Source organism: Microcaecilia unicolor, chromosome 5, assembly GCF_901765095.1.
Source record: "Microcaecilia unicolor chromosome 5, aMicUni1.1, whole genome shotgun sequence".
Taxonomy (NCBI): Eukaryota; Metazoa; Chordata; class Amphibia; order Gymnophiona; family Siphonopidae; genus Microcaecilia; species Microcaecilia unicolor.
The window spans coordinates 38,178,589-38,198,955 of NC_044035.1; the positions used below are offsets into that span (position 1 = coordinate 38,178,589).

Below are 20,367 nucleotides of genomic sequence, written 5' to 3' on the forward strand. Positions count from 1 at the left end.
TGTTGTTGTTCTTAATAAAAAAGATTTAAACATAAGAACAAGCTGCACATTATCTTCTTCTGCCACTTGGTGATTGGTGCTAGTGTGAGAACTTCAAGACTTGAAGTCTGGAGAAGAAGGTTGAAGTTTCCCTACCAGTAATGAAGGAATGCTCGTCATCTTGGGTTTGGTAGGCCATATCTGTAGGATCTGAGCAAGAGGTACATCCTAACTGCCGTCCTACAGGTAAAGGGAAAACGTAGTCATGGGGAGGAAATTCGCAGTTTCAAAAACTTCATCCATAGGGATGTGCATTTGTTAGCACGCATTCAGTTTGTTTGCGCATCCTATTGATTCAAACGTATCGATTAGTTCTTGTACAGTCGATATACATGCGTTACAAAGTTCTCACACATGTTCATTTTTTAAATTATGGGATAAGCATAAAGGAATCCTGTGCAGAAGGAATGGATCCTCAGGAGCTTAGTCGAGATCGGGAGGCGGGGCTTGTGGTTGGGAGGCGGGGATAGTGCTGGGCAGACTTATACGGTCTGTGCCAGAGCCGGTGGTTGGGAGGCGGGACTGGTGGTTGGGAGACGGAGATAGTGCTGGGCAGACTTATACGGTCTGTGCCAGAGCCGGTGGTGGGAGGCGGGGCTGGTGGTTGGGAGGCGGGGATAGTGCTGGGCAGACTTATACGGTCTGTGCCACAGCTGGTAGTGGGAGGCGGGGCAAAATTCGCCCATTCCTCTCTGAACAGACCACCCGAACCCTCGTCCACTCGCTCATTACCTCTCGTCTTGACTATTGAAACCTTCTCCTCGCTGGCCTCCCGCTTAGCCACCTATCCCCCCTTCAATCTGTCCAAAATTCCGCCGCACGTCTTATCTACCGCGTGAACCGATACTCTCATATCACCCCTCTCCTCAAGTCGCTTCACTGGCTCCCGATCCGCTACCGTATACAGTTCAAGCTTCTCCTATTGACCTTCAAGTGCACTCAATCTGCAGCCCCCCATTACCTCTCTATCCTCCTCTCCCCGTATGTTCCCACCCGTAACCTCCGCTCTAAGAACAAATCACTCCTATCTGTACCCTTCTCCACCACCGCTAACTCCAGACTCTGCCCCTTCTGCCTCGCATCACCTTATGCCTGGAACAGACTTCCTGAGCCCATACGCCATGCGCCCTCCCTGACCATTTTCAAGTCCTTACTCAAAGCCCATCTCTTCTCCCTTGCTTTTGGCGCCTAACCACCCTCCCCATTCATGATACCTACACTGACTACATAGTTTGTTACCTTTAGATTGTAAGCTCTCTTGAGCAGGGACTGTCCTTCCCCATGTTTAAACTTGTACAGCGCTGCGTAACCCTGGCAGCGCTATAGAAATGCTAAGTAGTAGTAGTAGACTTGATATACCGCCTTTCTGTGGTATTTTGCAGCTACATTCAAAGCGGGTACAGTAATTTTAGGTTTATTCAGGCACTTGGTTATTCCACATCTTGTAAAACAAGAAGTAAAGCCATTTACAATAACCCCTGGATTCTATAAACGGCGACTAAAGTTGTGTGCGCAAATCAGCCTGCGCAGCTGATTTGTGCACGTAACTTAATTGCTTAACAAGCTAATGAGTGGTAAATGGCTACTAACAAGCAATTATCAGCACTAATTAGAATTTACACACTACTACTACTACTTATCATTTATAAAGCGCTACTAGACGTACGCAGCGCTGTACACTTGAACATGAAGAGACAGTCCCTGCTCGACAGAGCTTACAATCTAACTGGACAGACAAACGAACAAACAAGAGATAAGGGAATATTAAAGTGAGGGTGATAAAATAAGGGTTCTGAACAAGTGAGTAAGGGTTAGGAGTTCAAAGCAGCATCAAAAAGGTGGGCTTTTAGCTTAGATTTGAAGACGGCCAGAGATGGAGCTTGACATACCGGCTCAGGAAGTCTATTCCAGGCATAAGGTGCAGCAAGATATGTGGAACGGAGTCTGGAGTTAGCAGTGGAGGAGAAGGGTGCAGATAAGAGAGATTTACCCAGTGAACGGAGTTCCCGGGGAGGAATGTAGGGAGAGATGAGAGTGGAGAGGTACTGAGGAGCTGCAGAGTGAATGCACTTATAGGTCAATAAGAGGAGTTTGAACTGTATACGGAAAAGGATGGGAAGCCAGTGAAGTGACTTGAGGAGAGGGCTAATATGAGTATAATGACACTGGTGGAATATTAGTTGTGCAGCAGAATATTGAACAGATTGAAGAGGAGAGAGATGGCTAAGTGGGAGACCTGTGAGAAGCAAGTTGCAATAGTCTAAGCGAGAGGTGATAAGAGCGTGGTTGAGGGTTCTGGTAGTGTGCTCAGAAAGGAAGGGGCGAATTTTGGTGATATTATAGAGAAAGAAACGACAGGTTTTAGCAGTCTGCTGAATATGTGCAGAGAAGAAGGAGTCGAAGATGACCCCAAGGTTACGAGCTGATTAGACAGGAAGGATGAGAGCGTTATCCACAGAAATAGAGAATGGGGGAAGAGGAGAGGTCGGTACACACACAACTTTCTAACTGTATTCTGTAAAATGGTACGCATAGATTCTAATGTATGGATCACAAAAGGGGGCCTGGCTGTGGGAGGGGCATGGGTGGGTTGCAGGTGTTCCTAAAAATGACATGCGCTGTTACAGAATACGCCTAATTCATAACTAAATTAGGTATGGGCATTTACACCAGGTTGTAGTTGGTGTAGATGGTTGCTCCTAAATTTTAGCCATGGGGACAGGCGCTCTGCGTATTCTGGAAACCGCATCTAACTTTAGGTGAGGTTTATAGAATATTAGCACTAAGCGCGTTTTTTTTGTTGGCACTGATTTTTTAGGCAACAACAAAGAGAGGGTTCAAAACACAAAACAAAGTCCAGACAGCAAAAAAAAAAAAAAAATACCAGGAGCCTTCACAAGTGGGACAAACCTTTAATTGCACCACATATGTCATGTACATAAATCTTGTACCGTTGACCCAACACGGGCCGTGGAGCGTGAAGCTGCTGCATCAGGGGTTGTTCAATTGCGCTTGGAATACGCAGGAAGATTTTGCATGCATTATGCGTGGATTTTAGCCACGTTTGATGTGACTTCAGCTCTTGGCTGGCTTCTTCATTCTAGTCAATTATGACTGAACAACCCTTGATGCAGGCGCTTCGTCAAAACACGGCCCACGTTGGGTCAATGGTACAAGATTTACATACAAGACACATGCTGTCCAATTAAAGGTTTGTCCCACTTGTGAAGGCTCCTTTTTTGTCGTCATTGATTTTTTTAGGCGCCATTTATAGAATCTGGTCGTAAATCCATAATATAAACACAGTAAGAATAACAAGACAAACTCGCTTTCGGATTGGGGAACTGGAGGGGCCTGTGGTTATGCCCCTGCTTGAGCTGTGAACTAGATAAGCAAGAGAGACATTGGTGGCAGCAGGGAGAATGCAAATACTCTCCGAGTTACCCAAGGGGGAGAGGGAAAGTTTGAACTAGAGCTGTACTGAATAGCACATTTTACTATTCATCCGAATACGAATAATGAGAAATATTATTCAGCCGAATACGAATACCAAGTATGAATAATGGACATTGAGCTTTAACATAACAAAAGAAACAAAGTGACATCAGAGATCAAGTATTTATTTCAGTAGGATTTACCGTGTTTCCCCGAAAACAAGACACTGTCTTATATTAATTTTTGCCCCCCAAAATGCGCTAGGTCTTATTTTCAGGGGCTGTCTTATTTTTCGGGGAAACATTGGGGTTGGATCGGGGTTGGCCCGCCTGCCCTCCGTCGCTCCCGGAACTAAACTTAAACGCCTCCTTTCACCTTCGCAGCAAGCAGCAGCAGGGCAGGCTACTCCTTCCTTCCGTGTCCCGCCCTCGCCTGACGTAACGTCCACGAGGGCGGGGCACGGAAGGAAGGAGAGGTCTGCCCTGTTGCTGCTTGCTGCGAAGGTGAAAGGAGGCATTTAAGGTTAGTTCCGGGAGTGACGGTGGGTGGAGGAGGGGCCCGGCGACCTCGGGTGGGGGGGGGGGGGGCGGCCCGGGGGCGGCCTTGTCCGGCTCTCGGTGGCCCTGCTTTAAAACAAAAATTTGCTAGGTCTTACTTTCGGGGGAGGCTTTATATCTACCAATTCAGGAAAACCTCTACTAGGTCTTATTTTCGGGGGATGTCTTACTTTCAGGGAAACAGGGTAGAACAGTAGAGCCTCAGATTATTTGTATTTGAATTTAAGTTACTATTCGGCCGAATATGAATAATGTATTCAGGGCCGAATCGAATACTAATGTTTGGTACAGGCCTAGTTGTAACCAATCAGATTTAACTGGCTAAGTGACAGCTAGTTATATATCTTGCTTATGGATGTTAAATTTTCTTGTATCTGAGTTTGAAAACCACAAAATGAAACATTTCCTCATCTTCATTGTGTTGTAATTTCACCCAGCTGTTGCTCGAGCTGTGATGCGGCTTTGCCACAACAATGTTTTGTGAGTGGTAAGATTGATTTTCAACTCCCCGCCCCCTGCCCCTTACTTCCTGGACTATAAATTCTCCAAATCTCCCACTCCAAAACCCGACACACGACTGTGCATGAAGTAAGACCCTTGGAAAATACTTAGCAGTTCAGGGTCTAGCTCTCATTTAGCAGTTCAGCATCCGTCTACCCCTCTCAGATTAAAACCACTGATAAGGTGGTTGAGGCTTAAAATTCTTTTGGCTAATGTTGCACTTCAGATAGAAAATATCCTATGCTAAACAGCTTAGGATCTTAGCTTGCATAGCTTAGCAAAATGAAGTAAAAAACATTTGTCCAAATGTCTGTACATGGTATCGTTTTGCACTGTAGCTGTCTGGATCAGTGGCGGTCCTACCGTTAGGCCACCTGAGGCAGCACTCTTCCTGGAGTGGCATCTCCCACTTCCTGCCGCTTCTCCCCCTTCCCCGAGTTTCCCTTCTGTTCCCATTTTCCAAAAGGCGGTGGCGGCAGCGATTCCCATACGCGACCTTGCCGTCATCTTCTTCTCTTTACTGTGGCCTGCCTCACTGATATAAGTACATAAGTACATAAGTAATGCCATACTGGGAAAAGACCAAGGGTCCATCAAGCCCAGCATCCTGTCCACGACAACGGCCAATCCAGGCCAAGGGCACCTGGCAAGCTTCCCAAACGTACAAACATTCTATACATGTTATTCCTGGGATTTGGGATTTTTCCAAGTCCGTTTAGTAGCGGTTTATGGACTTGTCCTTTAGGAAACCGTCCAACCCCTTTTTAAACTCTGCTAAGCTTCACCACAAACTCTGCTAAGCTTCACCACATTTTCCGGCAATGAATTCCAGAGTTTAATTACACATTGGGTGAAGAAAAATTTTCTCAGATTTGTTTTAAATTTACTACACTGTAGTTTAATCGCATGCCCCCTAGTCCTAGTATTTTTGGAAAGCGTGAACAGACGCTTCACATCCACCTGTTCCACTCCACTCATTATTTTATATACCTCTATCATGTCTCCCCTCAGCCGTCTCTTCTCCAAGCTGAATAGCCCTAGCCTCCTTAGTCTTTCTTCATAGAGAAGTCGTCCCATCCCCGCTATCATTTTAGTCGCCCTTCGCTGCACCTTTTCCAATTCTACTATATCTTTCTTGAGATGCGGCGACCAGAATTGAACACAATACTCAAGGTGCGGTCGCACCATGGAGCGATACAACGGCATTATAACATCCTCACACCTGTTTTCCATACCTTTCCTAATAATACCCAACATTCTATTCGCTTTCCTAGTCGCAGCAGCACACTGAGTAGAAGGTTTCAGCATATTATCGACGACGACACCCAGATCCCTTTCTTGGTCCGTAACTCCTAACGTGGAACCTTGCATTACGTAGCTATAATTCGGGTTCTTTTTTCCCACATGCATCACCTTGCACTTGCTCACATTAAACGTCATCTGCCATTTAGCCGCCCAGTCTCCCAGTCTCGTAAGGTCCTCTTGTAATTTTTCACAATCCTGTCGCGAGTTAACGACTTTGAATAACTTTGTGTCATCAGCAAATTTAATTACCTCGCTAGTTACTCCCTGTTTCCTCAGAGGTGGGCCACATTAGAGAAGAGGCCGGCAGCAGGGCACCGTATGGGAACCTGCTGCTGCCGCAGCCTTTTGAAAAATGGGAAAACAAGGTAAACTCGGGGAAGGGGGTGGAGGAAGGAAGGGGAGGGGGCATCTCAACCCTGCCTCAGGCAACATCTTGCCTTTGGTCTACCCCTGGTCTGGATGGTATCTTAGGGCCTAATATTCAGCCAGCAGCGATGAGTGTTTGGCTTACTGTTAATAGAGTTGTTCCTGGATATTCAAAGCTGGACCCTGTCCATGCAGCACTGCTCGATTACCGCCAGGTAACCACTGTGCAAATAATTTGAGCCCTATTTTCCACAGTGTGGAAAATGGCAGGTGCTGGGGCTGGAACTACTACCGTTGCCCGCGTTGGGCCGGCAGTACCTCTAAAATTGGCACACGGTAAGCCCGCTTTAGGCTTACTGCCGCTTTGTGAAAGGACCCCAGAATTTGGTAGAGTGCGTATTTGCAATGGGGTGTACACAGGCATGGAGCATGGGAGGGGAGCTCCCACTTGCATGTGTCACTTACAGAATTCTGTAACTTTTGCGAGGAGCCATCACACTTATACCATCTCTTTGGTCTAGAACGTTAGGTATGTATCTAGTGAGTTAGGGTAGTAGGAAAGTAGACCCACCATCCTTGCACCAACTCTGGGTAATTCTGTAAGGGAAAGGGAAATGGGACTTTGATTTACTCTGTCACTTATGAACTTTAATGCAATACCACTTTGTATCTCCCAACCCGGAAATGGCGATCGCCATTACGGAATAATGTAAGCCACATTGAGCCTGCAAATAGGTGGGAAAATGTGGGATACAAACACAACAAATATACCTCCTTTCTGAGGTTTTTGCAACTATATTCAAAGCGGTTTACATATATTCAGGTACTTATTTTTGTACCAGGGGCGATGGGGAGTTAAGTGACTTGCCCAGAGTCACAAGGAGCTGCAGTGGGAGTTGAACTCAGTTCCCCAGGATCAAAGTCCACTGCACTAACCACTAGGCTACTCCTCCGCTTCTCGATTTAAGTGCTAGGAAAGTCTTTTCTATAAAGAAGAGTAGGTGACTAGTTTTCTTTGTAGAATATTAGTTCAAGCTTCTTTACAACTGCCTGCTTTGAAGGTGCAAACATTTATACCAGCCAGAGATGATGTAAATGCTCGCAATTAGATTGTGAAACACCCTGAGGTCTGAGGCGGTATTTCCCCCACTGTGATGGTGTGCTTGGCTTATGTAAAACTTGTAAATGTGTGCCCAGCCCAATATCATACCCGAATTCTGTTCTTAGGAATGCTCACCCTTCAAAGTACACATTGTTGCATTCTGGATCATGCTGACAGAATATTGTGTAGCCTGAAGATTATCTTATTATTTTTGTTACATTTGTACCCCGCGCTTTTTCCCACTCATGGCAGGCAATGGAGGGTTAAGTGACTTGCCCAGAGTCACAAGGAGCTGCCTGTGCCAGGAATTGAACTCAGTTCCTCAGGACCAAAGTCAACCACCCTAACCACTAGGCCACTCCTCCACTGTTGCTACTATTTGAGATTGAAGTTGACCCTTGCAGATCACCAATGTGGCCGCACAGGCTTCTGCTTCTGTGAGTCTGACGTCGTGCAGGACGTCAGACTCACAGAAACAGAAGCCTGCGCAGCCTTCTACATGGAATGTTGCTAGTGGAATAGCAACATTCCATGTAGAATCTCCAATAGTATCTATTTTATTTTTGTTACATTTGTACCCCGCGCTTTTTCCCACTCATGGCAGGCTCAGTGCGGCAGGCAATGGAGGGTTAAGTGACTTGCACAGAGTCACAAGGAGCTGCCTGTGCCGGGAATCAAACTCAGTTCCTCAGGACCAAAACCCACCACCCTAACCACTAGGCCACTCCTCCACATAATCATGTTTTTACTTCTGTATCCACATATGCATGTACATGAGTAGAATACTGGCATTTAGGCATCTCCTGATACAGTTGCCCCCAGATTGCATGAAACCCACACAATTTTGTAAGAGCCATTTTCTATCTGTAAAAAAAAACATGCTTTAGAAAATAATCTCCTTAAACGATAAACAGTATCCTTTCTGTTACATATTGATCTCATAGGGTAAACCAGGGCTTGAGAAGCCTTTTGTGCCAAAAAGCTGTGATTCTTTACATTTTTATTCATTTCAGACTATATATAGCAATCACTATGGAGATGAGGATGTCAGATTTTTTTATTTGGTTTATTTTTTTTTAAAGATTTGTATGTTATACGTGTATGTTTGTGTTTTATTGTGATTTGATGTTGTTTTGTAGTTTTAAATCGGGTGTCCAACCGTAGCCCTCGCCAGGTCAGGTTTTCAGGATTTCCCCAATGAATATGCATGAGATCTATTTGCATACAATGGAGACAGTGCTTGCAGATAGGTGTCATGCATATTCACTGAGGAAATCCTGAAAACCCAAATGGATTGCAGCCCTCAAGGACCGAGGTTGGACAGCCCTGTTTTAAATCATGCTTTTCAATGTTTTTGTTGAAATCTGCCTATAATACAAATAAATAATAAAAAGTGTTAGTAAGCAGGAAGAAATCTTGCAAATTTTTATTTTGAAAAGTACTTTGGAATATTAATTGCTGCAGAGTCTCAGTTTTTCTTTAAAGTGCTGGTCTCCATGACTCCAGCGTCATCCTGCGCTGCGCTGGAAGCCTCAGGCCTTGCATTAGGGGCCGGAGTATTGCTGAGGAGGAAATACACACTTCAAGTTGTGCGTGTCAGGTCCTTAGCCACTATTTATTAAAAAGCTGCTTTCCGATGTCAAGCGCACGTAGCATTGCATTTCAGCTCTTTATTCTCGAGGGAGCATTACCATAAAGGTCGCTCCTGTTTCTTTTGTGATGGAACATTTGCATGTGGGCATGGTGATCCCTCTCTACAGGACCCTAATCAAGGTGAGGACTGGGGTGACAGTGGATGTCTAGGTATCATCTTTGCATGTTACATTCAGAGCTGAGGCAGTATTTCCACCCCCCACCCCTACCCCGTGAGATGATTTGCTTGGCTTTTGTAAAACTGACAGCCTCCGTTTAAATAAATCATCCAGCAATCCGGCTTCTGCACTGTAGAGCTTGGGGTAGCTATAGATATTACCCAGAACAAGTTCTGTCAGCCCCCTCCTGCAATAAATCTGTTCTGTACACAGAAAAAGGAAGAAAGAGACTGGCCTCCCGAAGTTTATTTGTAAGTTTCTTCTCCATTTAAGGAATACATTAATTCTCGGCACATCCTGCAGCCATTTCCTATCCTGTGTTGATTATAATCTCTTTATTTTTTTTTTGTCTTGAAGTTTATCTTGTCTCTTGCGTTTTAGTCCTGTAGTTGTTATATTATTTTCAAGACACTGCAAGAGCGACAGCTTTGTTGTAAAACTCACTTAAAAAAAACTGGAACGGTGCTGACATGCTGTTAATATCATTTACAGGAGTGGCCTAGTGGTTAGTGCACTGGTCTTGTAATCCAGAGGTGGCCAGTTCAAATCCCACTGCTGCTCCTTGTGATCTTGGGCAAGTCACTTAACCCTCCATTGCCTCAGGTACAAACTTAGATTGTTAGCCCTCCTGGGACAGCGAAATATCCAGTGTACCTGAATGTAACTCACCTTGAGCTACTACTGAAAAAGGTGTGAGCAAAATCTAAATAATTTTAGGAGGCCGTGCTGCAAGCCTTATGTGTCGATAGTGTACACGTGTGCATGTCGATCTCAGATAGCCGCTATTTACACATGTAGCTGGCTCGGGATCTCCAGATTCAAAGGAGGTATCACTTGGCCATGAGGAATCCTTGTATATTTTAAATATTTTCCTCTCTTCTTTTACACCTCGTCTGAGGCACCTATAGGTTTCATCAAAGCGCTCACGTAAGCCAAGGCTTGCTACTAAATGAGTGATTGAGGGGGAAGTTTTGCCCAACCCCCTGGAAGAGCGTATAAGCTTTAAAAGTCTATATAGGAGTGAATTCTATAAATCATGCCTAAAAAATTGGTGCCTGAAAAAAACCACTTAAATGCTATTCTGTAAGCCGTGCCTAAATTAGGCGTGGTTTATAGAACAGCGCTTAAGTGCAGGGGTCATGTGTAAATTTAGGTGCGTCCATTTGCACCAACGAAAACGTGGTACAAATGCCCCCGCCTAAATATATGCGTGGAACCTCATTCTGTAATTGCGCGCGTAACTGGCTTCCACACCCATGGTCTACCCCAAAACGCCCATGACCCTCCCGTTTCCGTGCCCCCTTTTCTGGGACATGCGTAAGATTTAGGCCTGGTTCACATTCCTAAATTTACGTGCGCATGTGTTAATTGATTTCAGTTAGCACTGATAATTGCTTGTTAAAAAGCCAATTATTAGCACTAATTGGCTCGTTATCCAGTTAAATTGCACGCACAAATTTTGGGAAAGCCAAGTCTTGGCAATTTACAAATTTGAGCTAATCTCAAAAACCAATAGCAAGAAAGGAACTCCAGAGATCTTGATCGGAAAGAAACACAATTATACAAGATACTGTTCTAAAACTCAAGAATTAAAATAGAACCTAGGCATAAATGTATGCTTAATATAATATCATTGTGTCTGCTGCTGTGATCTAGTCAAGCAACTCCACAGTGTGTTAAAGCGGTTGAAAAAAATGATGCGTTTTAAATTTATTTTGAATAGTTTATACAAAGTTTCTGAGCATAGTCCCAAAGGCAAACCATTCCACAGAAAAGGTGCCAGAAAAAAAAAAGTGCACTTTTGCGAGTTGACTCCCAATGAGCCTGAGCGGGAGTAGGGAGGTCCAGACGATGATCATTCAATGAGCGGAGCATGCAGGAAGAGACATATGGTATGGTTAAACTTGAAAGATATGCACCAAACTGCACTTAGGCGTTATTTTATTAGTTAGTGCCTAATGGGCTGAAGATCAAAACTTGTGCGCTGTTCTGAATAGCGACCAAACCACAGAAGTGGAAGGAACGACAGTGTCCCACGAAAAGTCACAGGAACAAGAGAAGAGTGGGAACAGAATCAGGCTCTTCAAGAAACAGACCAAGGACGTTCGACATAGATATCAAATTTATTAAAAGATGACTCAACATGGTATCATGCCTTCTTCAGGAGTCTTGGTGGATGCATTTACCGAGACTCCTGAAGAAGGCACTTTCAGTTCTGAAACATGATACCATGTTGAGTCATCTTTTCATAAATTTGATATCCATGTTGAACGTCCTTGGCCTGTTTCTTGAAGAGCCTGATTCTGTTCCCGCTCTTCTCCTGTTCTGAATAGCACCATAAAATACCACCGGAACAGCACAGAATAACAACGCCCCAATGCTCAAAGCTAATGAGATGCAAATATAGGTGCACCTGTAGCTTTGAACATTAGGGAGTTCGGCGCTTTGGCACGGGAGGATTGTGCTTGGTACGTGCGCAGAAGAGTTCATCGGTAAACTCAGCTCCTGTGCGCATGCGCCTGATAAAACCCGAATGTGGAGCACGCATTGGTGTCTGCCTTCTGCAGCCCAAATATATGCGTTTTTAATTTTTTTTTTTCTGGATGCTTATATTTAGATGTGAGTAATATGTGCTTTGGGTTTCTTTCTAAGCATGGCCGCTTTAAATTTAGACGTAGGACAAGAACGCCAATGTGATGCTTCACGTTCGGGTCTGCTGTTTCTCAGAACCAGTGCTCAAGGGCTACCTCAACATCCTGTGCACAGTAAGGCTTCATGGCTGCTGACTCTGCCGGCAAAAAGCAAGCGACTAATTTCATCTGGTGGAGGCTCTGCTAGCAGGTGTGCAATATTGTTTGCAAGTGGTGAGAGAATTCTTTGAAGAAAAACATGTAGAAATAAGGGGTAAATTCTATATACGGCACTGAAATAATTGGCACAAGAAAACGTTATTCTATAAGCTGCTCTTAAAGTTAGGCGCAGTTTATAGAACTGTGCTTATGCCCTGGACTCACACTAATTAATGCCAATAATTGTTAAGCCAATTATTGTCACTAATTAGCTTGATATTTGGTTAAATTGTGCACGCAAACTGGGCTTTTATAGAATTAGGGGATAAATGCCAATCTTGGAAATAAGAAACGTATCAAATACATTTTTTTTCCTTCTGGTGCCCTCTTTGATTGGCTGGTTTGAGTTTTAAAACACAGCTGGCAGCGAAAGAAAGGTTGCTTTAATTTAAAGCAGCCCTGTAACTGTAGGAAGAAATCATATTTTTTGTTCAAAGGATTTTTTTAATGCTACTGTATAGCATTCTCTGTTTGGGAGTGTCTGGGAGACTCTGTGCTGGTTGGGAATTTATCCAGCTATCTGAAGTGCAGCTTTCTGTGGCTGATCGGAGGGGAGATGAAATGAGAACATGCCGATTAGGGGGATCTTTCTCACAGCCCTGCCTTATCAGTTACTTTCCATTTTCCTATAGAAAATATAGTTGAATTTTCCATGTTTTGTAACCTACAGCAGGTCATGCAAGAAGGCGTAAACACCATCTGTGTACTGTTCTGATTTCCCCCAGGAGACAGCTCATCAGTTGCAGGGCTACCAAATTACCCATTCTGGGAGGGAGATTTTTTTTTGGTCAGTCCTGGATTTCTGCCTGCCTCATCCTGGTGCATTATGGGACCTGCAGCACTGATTTCAATGGATAGAATCATGGACTACATATACTACACTGCTTTGGGATGTACGTTTAAAGCCAGGACTGGCCAAAAAGTCATAACTTGGCAGCTCTGAAGTTATTGGTGCTAAAAGGTTTGGACGGCTTCCTAAAGGAAAAGTCCATAGACCATTGTTAAATGGACTTGGGTAAAATCCACTGTTTCTGGGATAAGCAGTATTTGTTTGTTACATTTGTATCCCACATTTTCCTACCTATTTGCAGGCTCAATTTGGCTTACATAGTGCTGGAGCTGCGTTCGCTGACTCCAGTGTGAACAAATACAAAGTGGTGTTGTGGTAACAAAAGTTTGTGTGGAGCAGTCAACGGAAGAGTTGTGTTATGTCCGTTACGTACTTTACTTTTGTTGTGTTGCAGAGATCAGGCTTTTAGGTTGGGTTGGTAGGGTATGCCTTTTCAAACAGGATGGTCTTTAGTGATTTCTGGAAATTTAGGTGGCCGTACGTTGCTTTCAAGGCTTTCGGTACTGCGTTCCACAGTTGTCTGTTCCAGTGTGGCAACACTTATGTACTTATGTAATGTGCCAACCTGTGATATTTGCAATTTTTAATTTTTAAATTTTTAATTTTTAAATTTATTTTGACATTTATATCCCGCATTATCCCAAGTAAACTCGGGTTCGGTGTGGCTTACATTTGAAAATACAGTGAGACAGAATAATAGAATTTAGTAACATCATAGGAGCAAGTAGATGGATTTGTCTGAAACATTTAACGAAGTTGAGACTACCATATGTACCCAACTGGGAAAGTGTGTCCTGTAATTATGCCTCATGTTCCGAAATCGTAGCCATAAGTATCGACAGTTATTCAAACATTATAGGTTAATACAGAAAAAAAAGTTATGAGGCTCATTTTCGAAACAGAAAAACATCCCAAAAGCAGCACAAAGTGGCAGAGGGACCTGTTTTTTTTTTTGGTCAAATCATCCAAATCGCTATTTTCAAAAGTCGTTTAAAGACTTTTTCAATGCAGTTCGTCTGGAGTGCAATAAATTATCTCTCTGCTACGTACCTGCCATTTCCGACTTGTACTCTGAGAGTTATTAAGACAGATGTTAGCTGGTGGCATTAATTAAAATCTTGTACCTGTCTCCTCTTTCAGGTAAAATCCTGTTCCGGAGGAGTCATATCCGTGATGTAGCCGTGAGGAGACTCAAGCCCATTGATGAATACTGTAGGGTAAGATTTTTTGTTCTTTATAAGTGAGATGAACCAGATCTGTGTCCTTATTCCAATGAATGAAATGCTATAAATAGGCAAGGCTTTGCATGCTGAATTTGGAGTTTGCTGTGCAGTGCTGGCAGAACCTGGCATCCAGGATGAGCTGGTGTAATGTTCAGTGTCAAGGGATTCCCACTACAGGTATCTGGGTTTCATTGGCAGTTCTCTTTGGGACCGGACTATTCAAGTATGCTAACCAGGGGCATAGCCAGACTTTGGTGAGAGGGGGGGTCCAGACCACGACGTGAGGGGGCACTCCTGCCCCCAATGACCCCGCTGGACCACCAGGGATATAGGTAAGCCCAGGGAGGTTTATTAAAACAATGTAAACCTCACAAGTTTGCTATTGTTTTCAGTAGCGATTGCTATTGTTTTGTTCTGACCAAGATGGCAGCAAGCTCCGCTCACTGCCTTCAGCCCAGATAATGGGCCAGATTGGCTCATGCCATTCCTGTCATTAAACCTCCTTGGGGTAGTGAAACCATTGTGACATCACTGATGAGGTTGGTTCTTAAGCATTGGTGGAATGAGGCATTATGACATCACAATATCATCTTTGGTTACCAGAGACTGAAACTCTTTGCACTAAGGGGGGTGGGGGGGGGGGGGGGGGGGGAAGTTATCAACGTGAGCTTGCAATAAAATTGGTTATTTTACCACAATCCTCTGCTATTTTAGCAAAGATCCCAGTTTATGCAGTGAGACCTAGTTGCAAATAACTAGCGAAACAGAGTGCCCCATCGTAACGGTAGCCCACATTGATAACTCCCCCCTTTAATGTGGTTTGTAGTGAAAAATCCCACAAGAAGGGCAAATAATGCACATCATTGTCTGCACTTGCTATTTGTCAGCGAACTTGCATTATTCCATTAATGCAGGCTGTATTTCCAAGGAGCTATTATACACTAATTGTGAGATCTTTTTTGTGAAGCATCTTTCTACTTCCTGTCCATGAAAAAAATACCAGAGTTTGCCAGCCCGTCTGATATCTTCATTTTGTGCTCTTCCAACAGTGGTAGGAAGTATGACATGACAACAAAATTGCCTTGCACAGTATTTGGCTGTACGATATTCAATACGTTTGCAACACAGGCTCATGTGGAGTTTTAGTGGAGCCAAATGCACCTGCAAAAACATTCTGGATCATTGGGCACATGCCATCAAGGAGTTGGGCTTTGATGAAAATCAGGCAAATACTATCAGACCAATTAACAGTGACTGCTGTGGCGTAATATATCTTTAAAAAGGCAGACTTTGATTGTAATACTAAGATCCTTTTGGAGACAGGAAGTGACCAGAGCACCTGTAGGTAGAATGTGTCTTCAGTTCACTGAGCAGGCAGTCATTGACCCCTCAGCCCTCTCTGTGACCTGGAAGTCTTCCATTTCTAATCCAGACCTGCAGACAGCGGAGCTCAATGAGGCTTAAATCATGAGTTATGTCTGAGACTTCCAACATGGCGCAGGACGTCTAGGGGTGATTGGTGTCATTGAAAAGCTTTGATTGTTCTCCATTCACTTGTCTGCTTCTGGCGACCTGTTATCCACCCTCTACCTTGGAAAATTTGATTCTAAAAATGAACATTAGATGGAGTGCTAATGTTTCACTAATTGGCAATGTTAGGAACTTAAAACAAAAGGTACAACTCCCTTCTCAAGCAAAATTAATTTGAGATACCTATGTATTAGCTTTACAATAACGCTGAAGTAACGGGACAGTTAGAACGTAAAGACACACCCTTTCCTGGTGCAGTACAACTGTTCATCGAGTGACATCAGTACTTGGTATACAATGACTGGCATGTATGGAGAGAAGAGGGCTGACCCAATCCCCTGATGCAGTTTTAGCGAAACAGAGTGCCCCTGTCTTTTTGAAAGACTTTGAAATCTAATCTAATCTAATATGGACGTTTCTATTCCGCTTTACCTAAATAGAATCTAGGCAGATCACAATCAGAATAAAAATGGGACAGATCCCATTGAGTTACATTTACTTACATATAACACAAATACTCCTCACTCCATACTCAAGGGCCCTTCAAATATTGGACAAAAAAAAATAAGCCTTAATCGCCCTCCTAAATGCAGAATAACAGGTAATAAGTTGGATATCTTTTGGTAATTTGTTTCGTAGCTCTGGACCTCTTCCTACTAAAGATCTAGGCCTAGTAAAAGCCTTTTGGACACACCAAAACTGGGGCATATTCAGCTTCACTTCTTGAATGGAATGAAGTGTGCTAGTTGCTGAGTAGAGAGAGACCATATTGTGGAGATAGTCAGGAGCTAATCCATACAAAACTTTGAAAACAAAAATCAAAAGCTTAAATTGAATTCCTGCCTGGACTGGCAGCCAGTACAATGTAATCAAAAATGTGGTGGCATGATCAGTAGATCTGCCCCGCAAAATAAGTTTAGCTTCCGAGTTTTGCACATGCTTTAAACGTCGAATTTGTGAGTGAGGTAGGCCCAGTAAAACAATGTTACAATAGTCTAATTGACCTGTAATCATTGCCTGCATCATAGCTCTCAAATGAGAAATATTCAAAACTGTTTTTATCCTATGAAGTAGTTTAAGTTTAAAAAAAGCTTTCCAAACTATTTCATTTATATGTCTCTTCATACTCAGAGTAGAGTCTAAAATTAGCCTACAATTTTAATACTAGTTTGAAAAGGAATCTCAGTGGATGCCAACCTTATTGTAGAACATGGTATCACTGTATCATTTCCTCCCACCCATAAGATTTTCATTTTACTAGGGTCAGTGGCGTATTTAGGGTAGGTGTGTCGTGGCGTATGCACCTCTTGTCAGACTCGGCACCCCCCTTAAAATCATCTTGGCTTTATCCGGGCAGGGGCCACAGCGCTCATAGGCTACTTGCGGCCTGCTCCGGGAATACCTCCGTGAACCTTCCTGCCCTTCTGATTCAACTTCCCGTTTTGTGAAGGGTGGGATGGCTCAGGGAGGAAGTCCCAAAACAGGCCACAGGCAGCCTATGAGTGAGTGCTGCAGCCAATGTCCCTGTCCGGGTGAAAACTAAGCCGAGAGGATTTGAAGGTGGGGGAGACATATCCCCTGTAAAAAGTTCCTGGCTACACTACTGACTGCGGTTAATTTTGAAATCATTCATGAGCATCCACTGGGAAATTCTATCGAACACTCTAGTCATCAATTTGTTGTCTCCTGAATATTTTGTGCAACCGGAAATAATAAGGTGATATCATCAGCATAGGAGTAGTAGATTATCTCGAGTGATCTAAGTAACTAAGGGCGTTTTTTTCTAAGGCGTGCTCACGTTTTTAGCATGCACTAAAATTGTGGGCGCGCTAAATATTAGAGACGCCCATAGGAATGCATAGATGTAGGCAAAATCATAGATGTAGTCCACAAAATCATTCACGGTGAAGCCCCAGCCTACATGTCTGATTTAATAGACTTACCACCCAGAAACGCTAAAAGATCATCCCGAACTTTCCTCAACCTCCACTTCCCTAATTGCAAGGGCTTGAAATACAAGGCGCTGCACGCGTCAACCTTTTCTTACATGAGCACGCAGTTCTGGAACACACTACCACGCAACCTGAAAACGATCTACGAACAAACCACCTTCCGCAAACTATTGAAGACCCATCTTTTTGAGAAAATTTATGGAAAGAACCAAAACACATAAAGCCCACACTCACTGTTCAGTTATGCATCAATACAGCCACTCCTGAATTCTCATCCCCTGGAATCTCACCACACTCATACCTTTACTCACAGAAAATGTATACCAAGTGTTTTCCTGTTATTATATATTGCCCCTTTGTGTCTCCCTTGTTTCCTTCCAATGTTTCAGTGCTTTTTCCATGATTATACTCCTTAACGATACTTTAACTTTGACTCAAATAACTCATCACAATGTAATCCATAACCAAGTTGTAACAAATTGTATTTCCATGATTCATAATGTATTGTAAGCCACACTGAGCCCGCAAAAAGGTGGGAAAATGTGGGATACAAATGCAATAAATAAATAAATAAATGTCTCTAACGTTTAGCGCACCCACAATTTTAGCGTGCGCCAAAAACGTGAGCGCGCCTTAGTAAAAGACCCTCTAATGTAATTCACTTATACAGTACGTATGTTGAACACAATTTTGAATATAGTTATGAGTTGGACACAAGTAAAATTTATATATTTTTTGGAGCACTATTGAGTTATCTTATTGGGTTATTTGAGTGTGGAGTTGTTTTTATGAACTATGATTAAAAGAGCTCCAACATTGAGCAGTGATTTCCGTAGTTGTGAGCATTTTGCACCAAGATATTTTTTTCCCACTTTTTTGATATTGTGGACATATTCAGGGGTCCTTTTACTAAAGTTTGCTAACAAATTTAGTGCTTGCTAATGATTAGCATGCGCTAAATGATAAAGGTGCCCATTATATTCCTATGGGTGTCTTATCATTTAGCACACATTAATGACAGGCGTACACTAAGAGGTGCATTTTTGAAAGAAATGTCCAAGTTGTGATTTGGACGTCTTTGCAAAATGTCGAAATCCAGGGGCGGGGAAAACCGTATTTTTGAAAAAAGATGGACGTCCATCTTTCGTTTCAAAAATACTGTCAGAGAACCCTAGATTTGGACATCCTTGGATTTGGACATTTCTGACTTTCGGCGATTTTCGAAACCAAAGATGTCCATGTCAAAAATGTCCAAATGCAAGCCATTTGGATGTGGGAGGAGCCAGCATTTGTAGTGCACTGGTCCCCCTGACATGCCAGGACACCAACTGGGCACCCTAGGGGGCACTGCAGTGGACTTCATAAAATGCTCCCAGGAACGTAGCTCCCTTACCTTGTGTGCTGAGCCCCCCAACCCCCCCCCCCCACCAAACCCACAACTGTACACCACTACCATAGCCCATACGGGTGAAGAGGGGCACCTGTATATGGGTACAGTGGGTTTGTGGTGGGTTATGGAGAGCGCGCTGTTTCCTCCACAAATGTAACAGGTAGGGGGGTATGGGCCTGGGTTCAGTACCCACTGAAACGGCTTCTGGGACCTTCATGCGCTGTCATGGACCTGAGTATGACATCTGAGGCTGCCTTAGAGGCTGGCACGAAATATTTTTAAAGATGTTTTTGATGGTGGGAGGGGGTTAGTGACCACTGGAGGAGTAACGGGAGGCCATCCCTGATTTCTCTGGTAGTCATCTGGTCATTTCGGGCACCTTTTTGTGCCTTGTTCATAAAAAAAACACGTCCGGGTAAAATCGTCCAAGTGTTTGTCAGGGACATCCTTGCTTTTTTTGATTATGGGTCAAAGACGTCCAAGTGTTAGGCACGCCCAAGTTCCGCCTTCACTACGCCTCTGACATGCCCCCTTGAAATTTGGACATCTTTGCGACGGACTGGAGTTGGAGACGTCCAAAATTGGGTTTCAATTACACCGATTTGGACATCTCTGGGAGAAGGACGTCCGTCTTCCGATTTATGTCGAAAGATGGATGTCCTTCTCTTTCGAAAATGAACCTGTAAATCTATTATCGCATCTTAGTAAAAGGCCCCTCAACATAGGTTTTAGTGAACACCCATTAGATTTATTTTAAACATTTCTAACCTGCTTATACCCTAAGCAGGTCCCATAAAAACGTACATAATAAAATACACATAAAAACTACAAAAACAAATCATCTACCATCAAAACAGATAACATCAAGTGCTGCCATTATGACCCCTCCATCAATACATTGCCCATCAATCAAAAGCATGGACAAAAATCTGAATACTTGCATTTACGTGCAAGAGACCAGGCAAGGCATTCCACATAAGTGTTCCTGCAATAGAAAATGCTGAAGCTCGAGTAACCACTAAATCACAGCAAGCAATTCATGCCAGGGATGTTCTCGATAAACATATACGCCAAGTCAATATCCCAAAGCAATGATAACATTTACTGCATGCCTCAGCGGTGTAACTCACTGATGACCAACCTTCAACAACAGTGAGATTTACAATACCAACCTCGTCGTTGGCATCACAGGAAAGTTTTTATGATCAAATGTTTCAATATCTTTAAATCTCAAAAAATAACGTGAGCACTTCATTGCTTTTTTTCTTATTTTACTGTACAGAAGTCACTAAGGGGGTCTTTTACTAAGGCTCGCTGGCATTTGTAGCGTGCGCTAAAAATAGGCATACGATAAATGCTAGAGACGCCAATGTATTCCTTTGGGTGTGTTTAGCTTGCGCCTATTTTTAGCGCACGCTAAAAACGCCAGCGTACCTAAGTAAAAGACCCCCTAATTG

At 43.4% G+C, this 20,367-nt stretch overlaps 1 protein-coding gene across 4 annotated transcripts in view; it reads left to right on the forward strand.

The window, feature by feature from the left end:
• Positions 1-20,367, forward strand: part of SH3PXD2A (SH3 and PX domains 2A) — a 627,470-nt gene that overhangs the window by 275,827 nt on the left and 331,276 nt on the right. For all 4 annotated transcript variants that reach the window (XM_030202799.1, XM_030202798.1, XM_030202801.1 and 1 more), the window contains one exon: positions 13,956-14,032. In XM_030202799.1, coding sequence (XP_030058659.1) covers positions 13,956-14,032 — 77 coding nt within the window. The remainder of the gene's footprint in view (positions 1-13,955; positions 14,033-20,367) is intronic.